At 50.6% G+C, this 14,699-nt stretch overlaps 4 protein-coding genes across 4 annotated transcripts; 1 reads left to right on the forward strand and 3 right to left on the reverse strand.

The window, feature by feature from the left end:
- Positions 1–265: 265 nt before the first annotated feature.
- Positions 266–2,328, forward strand: YPK2 (Serine/threonine-protein kinase; the record flags this gene model as incomplete). Its single annotated transcript, XM_064876636.1, has 4 exons — positions 266–287; positions 336–488; positions 539–2,082; positions 2,134–2,328. The coding sequence occupies 4 exons, from the start codon at positions 266–268 to the stop codon at positions 2,326–2,328; spliced, it is 1,914 nt and encodes a 637-aa protein (XP_064727943.1).
- A 3,489-nt stretch (positions 2,329–5,817) lies between these two features.
- Positions 5,818–7,983, reverse strand: PMZ80_008236 (uncharacterized protein; the record flags this gene model as incomplete). The annotated part of the gene is made up of 3 exons (XM_064876637.1): positions 5,818–7,686; positions 7,738–7,792; positions 7,844–7,983. The coding sequence occupies 3 exons, from the start codon at positions 7,981–7,983 to the stop codon at positions 5,818–5,820; spliced, it is 2,064 nt and encodes a 687-aa protein (XP_064727944.1).
- Positions 7,984–9,171: 1,188 nt separating this feature from the next.
- PMZ80_008237 (uncharacterized protein) lies at positions 9,172–10,200 on the reverse strand (the record flags this gene model as incomplete). The annotated part of the gene is made up of 4 exons (XM_064876638.1): positions 9,172–9,761; positions 9,812–9,869; positions 9,919–9,969; positions 10,018–10,200. 4 exons carry the CDS (start codon positions 10,198–10,200, stop codon positions 9,172–9,174), a joined length of 882 nt encoding a protein of 293 aa, XP_064727945.1.
- A 1,079-nt stretch (positions 10,201–11,279) lies between these two features.
- Positions 11,280–14,099, reverse strand: PMZ80_008238 (uncharacterized protein; the record flags this gene model as incomplete). The annotated part of the gene is made up of 2 exons (XM_064876639.1): positions 11,280–13,852; positions 13,901–14,099. 2 exons carry the CDS (start codon positions 14,097–14,099, stop codon positions 11,280–11,282), a joined length of 2,772 nt encoding a protein of 923 aa, XP_064727946.1.
- Positions 14,100–14,699: the final 600 nt, after the last annotated feature.

A 14,699-nucleotide genomic window follows, 5' to 3' on the forward strand; every position in this document is an offset into this window, starting at 1 on the left:
GCGCCTCTACCCGATCACGTATAGCAAGATACATTCCTTTGCCCTACCTTCAACTCAACCTATTCCTGCCAGTTGTCGAGTGATATTGCCTCTGTTTACCAGCGGTGTACAACATCACTTGCACCGACAAGATCCGCTTTCTGTCACTGGCAACTCACAGTCAGCTCTGACCGTCACTCCTGGAACGAAAGTCTGCTGGCTCAGACATCTCAAGAAAGACCACGGATTCGACTGGTGGTGATCATAGAAAAGGAAACATAGCACCATGTCGTGGAAGTTGACCAAGAGTATGTAAGGGGATCTGGAGCGATAGTGCGCCTGCTGATATAGTTCAGAGTTAAAGGAGACGCACCTGGCCCCATTGACGAGTGGCTTCAGCAGGTCGACTTCAACATCTACAATCAAGCACGAAGACGATGCCTCAGCACCACCCTCAAATCCATCCGACGGCTCAATCACACCAAGTTCCGCCTCTACGAATGGAATCGGTATGGCGGCAGTATCTTCGTTGTAGAGGTGTGCTAACCAAGACGAACAGCTGCATCCGAACACCTGATAAACCCTCCTGTGGCTCCCGTCAAACCTGGTATCCTCATTGTCACCTTACACGAAGGCCGAAGCTTTTCCTTACCACAACAATACAATTCAGTATTCAATACTTACTATGGCCAGGCTGGACAAGCTGGCTCAGTGCGGCCGACTTCATCATACGCCCCAAGTTCAACAGTAGGCTCATATTCTCAATCAAACCGACCAGTATCGACCCACGCCGGCATAAATGCTGCCCCCACGAACCACGGTAGATATATCAGCAAGTATCTACCCTATGCACTTCTCGATTTCGACAAAAATCAGGTCTTCGTGGACGCTGTATCCGGTACACCTGAGAATCCGTTATGGGCCGGAGACAATACTGCTTTCAAATTCGACGTTTCAAGAGTTACTGAGTTGAGTGTACAGTTATACCTTCGCAACCCGGCCGCCAGACCTGGAGTCGGTAGAAGTGAGGATATCTTCCTAGGCGGTGCCAGAATTACTCCCAGGCTAGAGGAGACTAAGACATATGTACCAGACCCGAAGAAGAGCAAGAAAGACAATGAGAAAGCAGAAGCTGCGTTCAACGCTTCTGAGAAGCAGGCAGGCCAATTAGGTGCAGATTGGACCGACATACAATTTGGCACTGGTTCAATCAAGCTTGGCGTGAACTATGTTGAGACCAAGCAATCGACTCTCAAGATCGAGGACTTCGACTTGCTCAAGGTTGTTGGTCGCGGTAGTTTCGGCAAGGTCATGCAAGTCTTGAAGAAAGACACCGGTCGGATTTACGCTCTGAAGGTCATTCGAAAAGCACATATCATTTCCCGGTCAGAAGTTGCTCATACTTTGGCGGAGCGATCGGTGTTGGCCCAGATCAACAATCCTTTCATCACACCCCTGAAGTTCTCGTTCCAATCACCGGACAAGCTATACTTTGTGCTGGCATTCGTCAACGGTGGCGAGCTGTTTCACCATCTGCAAAAAGAGCAGAGATTTGATATCAACAGATCCAGGTTCTATACAGCGGAACTACTATGCGCGCTGGAATGCTTGCATGGTTTCAAGGTCATCTACCGTGACCTAAAGCCGGAAAATATCCTTCTGGATTACACAGGACATATTGCTCTGTGCGATTTTGGCCTCTGCAAATTGGATATGAAAGACGAAGATCGCACGAATACCTTCTGCGGAACGCCGGAGTACCTGGCACCAGAATTATTGCTTGGCCAAGGCTACACGAAGTCCGTCGATTGGTGGACATTGGGTGTACTGCTCTATGAGATGTTGACTGGTCTACCACCTTTCTACGATGAAAACACGAACGAGATGTACCGAAAGATTCTGCAGGATCCTCTGCAGTTCCCAGGTCCTGAGATAGTACCTGCAGCTGCCAAAGATCTGCTGCAGAGACTGCTGGACAGAAACCCGGAACGTAGATTAGGTGCTAATGGCGCCGCGGAGATCAAGGCACATCACTTCTTTGCTAATATCGATTGGAGAAAGCTGCTCCAACGAAAGTATGAGCCAAGTTTCAAGCCCAATGTGGTAAGTACTCACAGCGTGATCTTCCCTATAGCGATGCTAACACCACAATAGGCTGATGCTCGAGACACTGCCAACTTTGATCGAGAGTTCACCTCCGAAGTGCCCAAGGATTCATATGTCGAAGGTCCTATGCTGTCAGAGACGATGCAGCAACAGTTTGCTGGATGGTCGTACAATCGACCTGTAGCAGGTCTCGGCGATGCTGGCGGGAGTGTCAAAGACCCCTCCTTTGGCAGCATTCGGTAGATGGCATGTGTGTATTTCCTGTACATTGAGCGTTGATGAAGATACGGCATGGCACCAACAGAGTTGTATTACGAGACTACATGATTGATTTCCGGGCTCGCCGCTTCTCGTCTGTTGCTGCCGCCTTTGCACCTGCCCATGTGTCAACTCATGCAAGCCCGTTCTGCGTGCCTTGCGTCTCTACTTACTCGGGTCGAAACCCCCTCCTCAAGGACTGGCATGTAAAGCTTGCCATTCAGGCCGCTCAAGTCCACAGACGCCCGCCCTAGCTTTGTAGTGATATATATCGACACCAAGCTTTGTCTAATATCAGATTCGGAGGCTTTGAGGCTCCTCGAGCTTAAGCGTCCCCACACTGCAAGAGCCTAAGTGGGCCCGGTAAGCATGCCAGTCGCAGAGCTTTCACGAGCCAGTGCGCATAGCCACAAGGTCACAACACTCTGTGTTTCTATCTTTGGTCCTTGCATAAATACATGTCTCTCGACCGTTCAGCCTTTAGCGTTTTGGGCAAAGACTTCACACATGCTCTATACACGATGGCATCTTGTAAAACAACTACTTAGCCCCGAGTGGTGTAGGCGTGGTGGGATGCCTCGAGGATTTAGAGCTGCGACCACCACCGATGGAATGGACAGCCACTGCGACCAATGTTTGCGATATTTCGGGCGTTCAAGCCGCCGCTATGTCAATCTCGCTAGGTATGGCTTTGCAATATTGATCCTGCTGATATAGCAAGAGCCTCGCAGCTAGTCTATCGACAGGTAGGTCTAAACGGTAAGCTTTCTTATATATCTACGCATGATACAATTTGCCAAAGTGATCTTCGCTTTTACAGCCATGATTAGGTCGGGCTCGGAAGTGCATGAAATCAGCCGGAGAACCATCGTTGCCGATCCACATCAAACATTTCCAAGCTGTCAAGCGCAACCTAGTACACGACAGGCCTCTGAGTAGCTGCGCAGAAAGGGATTCGAGATATCGGACCGCAACCTAAGGCTGTAGTCAAGGACGGTCGTGCCGGTCGATGTAGCCGAGCACCATATGCTAAGCAAAAGAGCCGTCACCATGTCCAACACAACAGTGATGATCATAATCATCGTCGCGTGTTCAGCAGTAACAGTGTTTTCTGTGCTCCTGAGCATATGGTTCTATCGTTGCCACAAGAAGCGACAGCGTACCGGTACTACCACCAGAGGTGGCTACAAGAAACTCCAGAAACGCAATCGTTCGCGTTCACCCCAGCCTGATATCAAACACGTGTCTCTCAGCACCAGCGCGAATACTTCAAGGCGGCACAGCTCAGTCTCGATATCAGAGGTCCACAAACTAGACATCGCAGAGCTCGAAGCACAGCCGATAGGATATCATACACGATCAGCTGCAGTACAACAAAGTTACAATCTAGTCGGGATATGCAGCAACACGAGCTTGTCCAGCGAGTCCCCCTTCCGACCGGAACATGACTCAATGGGAGTCTACCATGACCCGCAAGCAACCTCGCAATTAGATAGCCCAGAGCAAACACCATCCAAACACAACACGGGCACCGACACCAACATCCCCACTAACACCGCCTCGACTCAAATACCAACCCTCACCACCACATCTCTCCACACCCTCGTGACCACGACCACAACCAACGACCCCCTCCTCCCTCCGCCTATCCCACGCAGATGAAGTAGGCGAGACTCCTCGCCGAGCAGTATAGACGCACGGCTGGCCGCTAGCATCAGGAAGCCACCACCTGACACTGGTGCTGGAGATCAGTCGGGTTGACCGCAACGGCACAGAGTACAGAACAAATCGAGATCGCAATCAAGGCCACTCAGCTCAGCTCAGTTGACAGCTAGGAGCTAGGAGATTAGGTTAGATTTGTCAGAAGCATGAAATATATGCCATGTACATATTTAGTATTCCAGATTGACACGCAAAGTTTCAACTTCCATCTCTGCTGTGGCGTGCCTAGCTTTAGCAGGTGTCGGTCACTGGTCGCTTGTATTCTCGAGAAGAAACAGAAACGAGTCTAATCAAAATGAAGAGCAGGAAAGCCCGTTTAGGCGGTTGTTGAAGTTACGACCAGTCAAGAAGGAAGGCGCGACTGGTGGAGGAGGAAGGCACGCCTCAGCTCGATGACAAGGCAGGAACGGCTCCCATCTGAGGAAGGCACGACCATGAACTTGACGAGGCAGGAGCGACCGGTGGGCGTATTCCAGAGACAAGTACGATCCGTGCTTTGCAGGCATGGAAGGCACAACGCTGTCACAGATCTATAGCAGGCGCGAGTGTTTGTGCTTGTATGCTTTGGGAAGGAGCGACTGAAGACAGTACACAAAGGAAGAGCGACGAAGGTGTGAGGGAGGAACGATGTGTAAGTATCGCAAAAGAGGAAGACAGGATTTGATCTGATTTGATCCCAGAATATGGCGGGTACGACTGACTGACTGACTGACTGACTCACTAGTCCTCGGTACAGACGGCGTTTGCGACGGGATTGCCATGGGGCAGGCGGAGGTACGAAGCACACGAGTATGGTGGCTAGGAGGAGTCAGTTTGAATATCCACCGAGGAAGGAGAGTCGGCCATTGAAAGGCAAGCATGGACGACAGCGATAGACGAGATGGACCTTCGAGTATCAGGAGTTACGAAGGCAGGATAGTCTGACGTGGCACCGAAAGCCCCAGAATCGCAAATGAGAAGTCTTTGGAAAGTATCTGAAAGCTCTTTTTGTTGTTTACAGCTCTGGGTATATCAAATATGCTCGCTAGGTAGCTAAAAGTGCAAAATGGTATCAAAGTCGCTCAAATGACAAGTATGCTGTAAGCTAGCTCAAAGGTCCACGTCCAACAAGGTCGTAGGGAAGTTGTCGTGAAGATGTATGGGGTGGTGACTTGTTTGTGTGGTGGAGTCCCTGTATCAGTGGTGTGAATATTGATTTCGAGAAGCGTAGATGTACTGGGGTATATGTCGTAGCAAGCGAATGTGTGCTCATTGGCAAGGTCAGCCAGCTGTTCTGACGTGCTCAGCGAAAGCTGTCGTGGATAGAGTCGCTCGAATCTGCTGCCGGCATGTTGCTGTATTCATCATGCACCTAGAAGTTCAGGAGCAACGGCATCATCGTGTCGAATGTGATACATAAGCATTGAAATGCATGTATCGTGATCCTTGTCTGCGGCTCTGTGAGGATCAGGTGTGCGGCCGTTTGTACCTCGGTGAGGCGAGCCTTCAAGCCAATCGAGAGCAAGTGTCACCAACCAAAGTGCGTCAGGTGATCGCTCGGATCTGATGCCTAGGGTCCCTGGTCTGAACGTACATGCGGCATCATCTGCAGCTGGATGTTTCAGGTCAGTGCCAAGTGAGATGCTGCAGCGTCCTTTTGCTCGATTATCTCGAATAAGGGCAGAGGATGTTCTGGAAGATGTGTGGACACCATGATTGAGAGTGTGAGAGCTGGAGCTGGTGTGCGTATTGTATGAGTTGTGCAGCATCCTCTCAGTAGGCTTCGAACTCGTGATTGCTCCTCGGACTTTGCGATCCCTCGGCCTTCACTTCCACAAGGACTTCTTCATAGTCGTCGTCAGCCATGTCATCATCATCGAAGTCTTGCTTCAAAGGCTTATGTAAAGTATGTTGGCTCGAGGTTCGCCGACGGCTGATCTTGGTCCAGGACCCCGGGCTCTTTGGTGAAAACAAGTCCAGGAGTTCACATCGTGCATATGAGGGATGTCCATCTTGATTGACCCAAAGGTTCATCTTCTGGAGCTCTTCTTCATATTTCTCCTTTGCACCCTGGGTAAAGTGGTGTGCTGGTCCGAGCATGTGTACCCGACCCCAGAGCACGTCTTTGTAAAGTTGTAACGTTTGCGAGCTCGATCCTGATTTCTCGATCATCTTCTCTGCCATGCGACGCTTTGCTTCGAGGGTATATGGGTGGTGACGACCAAGCGAGATACTGGCCTGCTTGATCACCTGGTCGAAAGTGGCGACGCATTCGTCTATGCGCTGAGGATTTGGGTAGATGCACCCTGCAAAAACCGCGAGACACGTCACGGACTGCATGTGTATCTTGCCGAGTGTCTCGCATGACAAGGAGTAAACGTTTCGAGCCTCAGCTTCCGCTTCATCTAGTCTCCCCTCGAACTTGAGCATCCAGCTATAGTTGTACCGAGCAGCAATAACATATTCGTGGTTCGGTGGGTAATAATCCAGAAACTTCTGGCATACGGTCTTGAGCAAGTCGCTTGTAATGCCCCACTCGTTTTGCGACATGGTCGCACTCGCTGTCAGATACCGTATCGTGATGGCGATGGGATGATCCTCCGCCAGTACTCGCCTCGTGACCTCATAAGCAGATTCGATGACACGCCTCGCTATAGCACCTTGATCATGCATATGGAGTACAGTCATAACAAGGCCAGCAGCCGTGAGGAGTTGCCTGTCCTTCCGCTCCAGTAGCCTTTCGAATTCTTTCGCCGCTTCCTTCAGACTTTGATCTGCAGCATTCGTGTCGTCTTTCCTGAGACACATACACGCGAGGAAGCATCGAGATACCCATAACCAAGAACCTTCGTCTTTAGTCGAGACAGGCAGATGGAGCGTATGATCATCGCCGTTGAGAATATCCCGTCGCACAGGCTGATGCGACTCGAAGCTGTCTAGACTGACAAAGTGCTGATCGCTTGGCTGATTGCATCTTGAGCACACAAATTGTATGCTCCGTGAACTTGTTTCGCTGCTACTCGGGCTACTAGATAGCAAGGCCCACGAGCTGATATCTTCGTCCCCGATCCTCGAAATAAGTGGTGCAGGGTGAACAAGCTGTGATCCTAGCATTTCAAACTCCATTTGCATCTGCGTGCAGGCAGAGGAGTTGGAAGAAGACATGGCTGATATGTATGCAGAGTCCTGCATGTCTATCGGGGGCTGTAAATTCCTATTTATGTTGGAAGACGTGCCAGTGTCAAACGCAAACGCAGCATCCCGCGCAGTCCTTTCGTGGTTCGTCGCTCTGTCATGACGTGGGTCACCCTGGCTGACGATGGCACTTGGAGGATATGCCAACTGAGCAGATCTGAGCGGCGGTGACGGGGTGAAAAAGTCCTGCTCGGCGTCATCAGGAGGTGAGTCGTGGTAGTGTCTGCTATCCGGTGTCAGCGCCTGAATATATTCAGGTATCTGCTTGGTGCCAGCAGCCTCTCGTGCTTCGTCAAGGAACTGTTCGGCTGTCATGTTTTGATTGCGTATGAAGCGTTGAAGATCCTTCGGAGTCTTTCTGTGGCCACGAACGTCAAATACTGTCGATCTCAATCCACGTTCTTTACGGTTCTCATATAGAAGAGCTAGAAAGAGCCAGTCGTCCCTCTTTGCTTTGGTTAGTAATGGACTGTGAAGTGCAACGTGCGGTTACGGTACCTTCGCGTTTTTCAAGAAACCCCATTGCTTCAGCCGGGCCTTTATCATACGATCACTGAAGGCCTTTTAGCATAGATCATCTATGCAAGAGTAACAAGCAGCTTACGTTGCGCGAAAACCATGACGGTCGCGTAGGACAGTGCGTACTTCCTTCAGTGGCAGTTTCTGATTGACATAGTAAGATCTGACAGCGTCTTTAATTTGGTTCCAATTCTCCGGTGTAGGTGGGAAGGAGTATCGGGACATCTTTCGTTCTCAGCATGCCACTCCTAGCTCAAGTGGACTTTGTAGGTCGTGCAGAATCAGGAGAAAAGAGAGGGCTGTCTGTTAATCTCATCCATTCCGGAAAGGTTGAGGGTTGACTCCAATATGCAGCGAGTTTGAGGTACTAAGCAAGGCTAATGCTGGTCTTGAGACAGCCTCAGGTATAGTATGATATGATGGCATCAGCGAGGTGGGAACCGCTCGAGTCCTTGCCTGAAACAATAATACGATTGTGAGATTGAAAGCAGGTTCGCGGTTGTGAAGGTGTAAATCAGGCTCCACGCGGATAGAAAGGTCTGTGCAGTAGCGCCTCCTTAGTGTTAGAACAACTGATGGTGGGGGCAAGTGCGACACTGCTTTCCAGGTCGATTGGCGCTTGCACTCGCATAATGAGGCAGTCTGGATAGCCCAACGGATTGATGCATCTCATCTGCATGGAATATACATCAGATAGATCTCTCGTCTTTCGACGTGTAACCAGAGCAGACGTCTTTGTTTAGCGTCCGTCCCACGCTGCATGGTCAGGCGATGTGAGATCTGGCAGGAAGCGGTCAGGGTGGCTGGGCTCTATTCTCATGGCATGGGTTACTCAGATATTAGGCATGCCTTCCTCGCTGGTCCTTTCGGCTCAGAGGCTTCTTCTATCCACTGCTTTTTAAATTGGCTTCTCGCACCTCAACTCGAACCGCTCACCCCAGCAGATCATATGCCCGGCACTTCTCCCCATCGTGCAATCTTCTACATACGATGACGCCGAACGAAACAATACCTGTCCTGCATGAACGCTATGAATGACATTCGTCGGAAAAAGCAATCTGGGTGGGCTTTCGGACCAAATTATGCGACTGGCCATGACTGGTTTTGACGCCATATGTGGCAGAGTGAGTTGATTGTGTCGTGCAGCTGGGAGTAAAATGACTAGCATGGTCAAGACATCGACTCCAGGGCCCAGTGAACGCCGGCTTCCGAGAACCAGGGGGTTAGGGTGAGCGCTTGCTGCGCGTGGCTAAACGGCAGAAGAAAATGGTACGGCGGTGTCGTCAGTGGCGTTCGGCAAGCTAGCGACAAGCAGGTGACGTGCCCTCATGACAGCAGTCGCCAACTGCACGATCAACAGGTTCTAATACTCAACATATCTTCTGATGTTGGTAGGTCCCGAGCAATCTTTCCTCACGACCCGTGTCGACGCTGACCTTGGTTCGGCGCTCGAGGCGGTGGTGGTCCTCCTGAAGTCGCATACATCGAGCCGAATCCCTGAGTACCAGTCGTGCTGGGTTGACTACTTCCTCCTCTCTTGGTATCACTCTGATATGGTGGAGGTGCTGAGTCATATATCGCAGTGTCACCTCCGTATGATGCATACTGGGCTTGTGGAATATTAGCTTGCACGGTATATTGCGCGGTGGCTTGGATATATCCTGGATTTGTATTGCTGGAATATTGTGAGGACGTAGGAGGCCTTCGAGGGTCGTTCTGTGTAGGTTGCGCGGAGGCGGGTCTGGGACTTGGAGATGCTGTGGTAATCTGACGTTGACGCTCCAGGGTGACATTATCAGCAGATGCTCTGGCGATGGGCGGTGGTGGCATATATCGCGGGTCCGGCTCGACCGAGGCTCTGGACGCGCTTTGTCTTGCAGCATATCGAGGATCATCTGGTTCGGCTGGTGCCCTTGGTTGTGCCTTCGAAGCTCTTTCTCTACCTTGTTGTGCTCTCCCTATGCGCAGCCGTCGTTTCGCAGTGTCGGAATTGACATAGTGACCTATAGCACACATTTAGAAAGATGAAAGCGCGAAGCTGAGGATTGCCAACCTTTCTTGTTTTCTCTGTTCCACAGTCTTGTGTCCTCGATCATGGCTGCGATGTCTTCCTACACCTCAATGAGCAATTGCTTGAGTTATGGATGGAATCTGCCATACACGACTGACGGGGACGCTTGATATTATCCAAAATCCTTTCTCGTTCGTTCTCTATACAACGCATCAGCCAGCGTTCTTGTTTGCGGGCGAACACAATACCTGAGGATGGTTTCCCAGTTTGACCTTTGCCGCATCATCTAGTATGCTCCTCGTGTACAAAGCGAGTGGTTCAATGTCAATTCCTTCTTCCGGAACAAAGTACGGCATGCGCTCGTCATCTTCATCTTCCTCCTCAGGCTCTACGTCTCGTTTGCTGCGCTTGCTCCTCGAATATCCAGACATCTTAGTGGTGATGCAATTTTCTCAACTAAGCGAATGTGGTTTTGTGCTATGATTTCCGATCTCGATGGATCCTGACCGTAAGAGGATGTGATCGATGGTTCAAGTAGTATGCCAGCACGATGTGCGTTGTGTCTCTGTTTGAGCTTTACAGATTGGCATCCTGCAACTAATCTGCAAACTCAAGTTCAAACAAAGAATTGGGATGGAGCACCACAACGGCAAGCGGCCTCTGGGCTAGTAATTCATGTGTGCAGAAAACTAGCAGCTCTGCAGTTTCGCACCGCAACGTGCAGGATGTCAAGGTAGTTTGAGAGGCCGATAACAACTCACATGCTGAAGCAGCCGAATAGGCTGAACGATGCAGCTCAGCGGAAGAGTGATTCGAGAGACACTAATTACCCCACCAGTTTATGTAGCAAGAGCGTTATGAAGCGAATCAGCAACGTTTGCGTGTATGCCCTCTAAGCCCGCGTGGAAAATGCAGCTAGAGATGAACTTTAGGTTTGCTTATTCGTTGTAATATAATCCTTGGATGTGATGTTCTCGACCTGTTCGAAATTCAAATTTGAGGATGAGATCGAACGGCTTGTTGATTGTCGACGGCACGTTTCCAATTCGATATTGCGAACCGGACTGAAGATGTTGTCATCGTCGCAGTCTTCCTTGCTTAGGTGCCCTGTAGCCCGAATTATGGTTCCACATAGATGATTTAGGGCCACTTGTGTTGTCGATACTTCGTGGGATTTTCTGGTCATTCAAGATGATTTTCAGGCACATGAAAACACGAGCGTGGGTTATAACCGACGATAAAAGGTCACAATTCGTACACATAAGGTTTGTGCATGTTATGGACAGGGAAGGAGCGTATGGCGGCCCGAGGCTCTTACCCAGGACTGCTCGTGCACCTTGTGTTTGGAAGAGGCTCCACATGAATCTTAGAATTTAAGTTTCACCCTCTTCGCACTAGAGGTTGTGTCTTCAAAGTTCCATGTACACAGAGATATACTTAGTTGGTTGTAAGGATGTATGTTAGCCTACAAGTCGTGTCTCCCTCATGCTACGGACCCGGATTCCATAACCTACCAGAAACCTGACAAGCACATCACGCTTGCTGCTACAGAAGCCAACAGCAACGCATTGCTGCTGACAGCGCTAGATGCTGTTCCTGTGAAAGCAGATACCTGGCCGAAGCTGACGGTAGCATCTCCCGACAAGGGGATATTGGCCTCGACGTTAACAACCTTGGTGGTGCTGTTGTATGTGGCTGACAGATCAGCACCATTCGAGCGTACGCTCTGTGGCTGGCTGTTTGCACCAAGCAGAGTGATCGTGGAGATGTCAACACCAGCACCGTAGTCATAAGTGCCAGACATGGAGAACGTGCTTCCGTCCCATGTGAAGGAGATGTAGCTTGTAGCAGCCTGCTCCAGGGACAATCCGTCGTCGAGGTATAATGTTCCGTTGGCCGTGCCATCTTGGCCAGGAGCAATGACAATCTGGAAGCTCTTCTTCCGGAGCTCAGTGGTGGTATTGGCACTTTCGCTACGGAGGGGCAAGATCGAACCTCCTCGGATGTGGATGGGAATGGTTTGGAAGTCGACGTCTTCCAGAGAAATTGTCTTTCCACTGCCTTGGACTGGTGCGAAACCATTGTTCCAGTCGTAGAAGATGTCGTTTGGCAAATAGATGTCCACAGAAGTGCCATTTTCCTCGGTGACCGGGCTGATGAGGACCGAGCTGCCGAAGAAGAATTGAAGGTCAATTGCAAAGGTATTGCTGTCCTCAGGATACAAGAACATCATAGGGTTAAGACTCGGCGTGCCATCGACAGTCTGCTCGTAGAATGATGTGTAGAAGTAGTCGAGCATGCGATACCTGATATCGATGGCAATACGGGCAGATTCGGCAACAGACTCCCATCGGTAGGCTTCCTGACTGATAGCGCCAAGCTCATTGTGATTGCGATAGAATGGATAGAAAGCACCAAGCATCATCCATCTCGCACATAGAGCCTCAGTTGTGTTGCCACCGAAGCCACAAACATCAGAACCGACCATGGGTATCTGGAAGATAGAGGAAAACGCTAACATTTGAGCAATCGAGATGCGGTAGTGCGGCCAGTCGCTAATGTTGTCCCCGAGCCAGTGACCAACGTACTGACCGGCGCCTAAGAATGTGCTTCGGGTGATGACCAAAGTCCTGTCTTGTGGCCGGCGTGACAGCATTGCGTTCCTGGAATGGTTCGACATCATAGTACCGTACAGATTGTGCGTGTCGTACTCGGCGAGACCATTATAGTGAATGATGTCGGTGTGGATGGTCTTGTTCGAAAGACTACCTGCCGCATTCTGAATGCTGTAAGGTGGATCGATCAGGTCACGGTCTGGCAGACCCATCATACTGGCGGTATTTTCCTGCCTCCGAAGCCTGAGCTTAGCCGCGCTTGAAGGGGGCTGGAAGTCTGCTGAGAATCCGGGCAAAGCAATTGGCGAACCATTGCGGACTGCTGGTGCCTCCGGTGGGAAGTTGTTCTCTTCAGCGTACCCGAACGGGTCGGAGCAAGGATAATTACAGAAATTAGCAGCCTCGTTCATATCGATCCAGAGATAATCGATGTCAATACCAGTATCTGCGTTGAAGAACGAGTCGAATTGACCACTCCAATACGCCTGCGACTGTGGATGGAACCAGTCAGGGAACACCGTTGGCCCTGGCCAGACGACTCCGAGGAAGAGATCACCACTGGAATTCTTCAAGAAAATGTCCTGCTCGACACCGTCGTTGAATGCACCATATTCTCCGCCAGGCACATAGGCGGTTGCGGGGTCGACCATGACGGTGTACTTCTGCTGATGCTGATGGAGGTAGTCAACAAGCTGGCGTACTAGCGCCATTGGGAAGCGGTCGGGATCGACTGTCATGATCCATCGGTCGTTCATGTAGTCGATATCCGTCCACATGGTCTCGAGTGGAATCCCAGCTTCGCTGTAATTATGCACAACTCCGGCCACCTCGTAAACGTCTTGGTAGCCATATCGACAGTTATGGTAACCGAGACCCCCGTAGGGAACGTTCGCTGGCAGACCTACCACTTCTGCAAGCTGTTGAGCAGTTTCAACTGGACTGGGTCCGGCCACAAAGTAGAAATCGAAGACACCGCCAAGAGTGTTGTATTCGAGGTATTGACCAGCTGTGTCATTAATCTTGACCTCAATGCCGTTCGAATTAAGCAAAACCACACCATGGGTGCCGCTTGCTCCACGGTGGTCAATATATGTGGGATGAGCACCGTACAAGTTGGACCCAGGTGGGATGCCGTATGCATCTCGGTTCCAAATTGTTCTCGTATAGTTTGTCGTGTTCAACCTGAAGGGATCTGTGTGCTCGCCTAGACCATAAAGGTTCGGGTTATCGGGGAGCGAGGTTCGCAAATTCAGATACTGAGACTCGAAAACGAGAGGAGTGCCGGATGTGTTGAAGAGTGTTTCGCCATCGACTCGTGCTACAGCAAAGCTAAATGGAGACTCGGTGAACGTGAAACGAAGATTAGAGCTGTCTGCAGAGCCCGCAGAGCCTGGCCTGGGGAATACATCATTTGGAACCTGGTAGACGGTATGGTCCTGGTCCTCAATGAGAACATGAAGACGATTTGCTGATCCGCGTTAATCGTGATTCTATCACTGCTCGATGGGTAAATTACCAGATTGATATTCAACGGTCAAGGTCAGGTTTGGCAAATCTGTGCCGTAAGCATTGCATGCTTCTCCAGCTAAAGTGAGGTCAGCAGTAAGACCACTGCCACTCTGCTGTACATTGGAAGCAGAATAGCCTGGGCAGCTTTCTTGCCCAAGTACAAAAGCAGCTCCGAAGCTCAAAGCAAGCAAGCTTTTGGCGCCCATCTTGATGCCGATGTTAAGCACACATCGGAGCCAGATTTCTCGCGCTGTTTATATCCTGTCCATGCTAGCTGGAGCTGGAGCTTGACAGCGTCACATGTTCCTCCATACTCCAGGTTTTGCATCTTGGCATCGTCAACATGTCTTATGGAAGCTTGTCACTGAATGCAGGAAGGTCGCCTGGAGCTTGTACATGTATGCAGGAAGAGCTGGAGAGATCCATGACCCGAGCACCAGCGAGGATGCGAGAATTGATGCGGACCAATAAGCAAACCGTGCTGGAGCTGATCCTTGACTGCACTTGACTGTGCTTTGCAGAATGCGGGCATTGCAGCTGAGATACATGGCATGGCGGGAGGGGAACGGCAGCTGGTGTTACCTTGGAGACAAGCTCTTGGCTGCTGTTCTATGTTCAAGGTCGTCCACTCGTGAAATTTTTCCAGAGCTGGAGACGGAAGGTCGACTGCGACTGCCGCTGTAATGGACTGAGTGGATATACAATAGAGAAAGATCGTCAGGTGCGAGCTTTAGTCGACATGGACATCCTCGGACATCTCAACCAAGCTGTACCGATGCCGGTGCTCATGGTACCTATCCGAACAG

This window comes from Knufia obscura, assembly GCF_036327395.1.
Source record: "Knufia obscura strain CCFEE 5817 isolate CBS 148926 chromosome Unknown scaffold_10, whole genome shotgun sequence".
Classification (NCBI taxonomy): Eukaryota; Fungi; Ascomycota; class Eurotiomycetes; order Chaetothyriales; family Trichomeriaceae; genus Knufia; species Knufia obscura.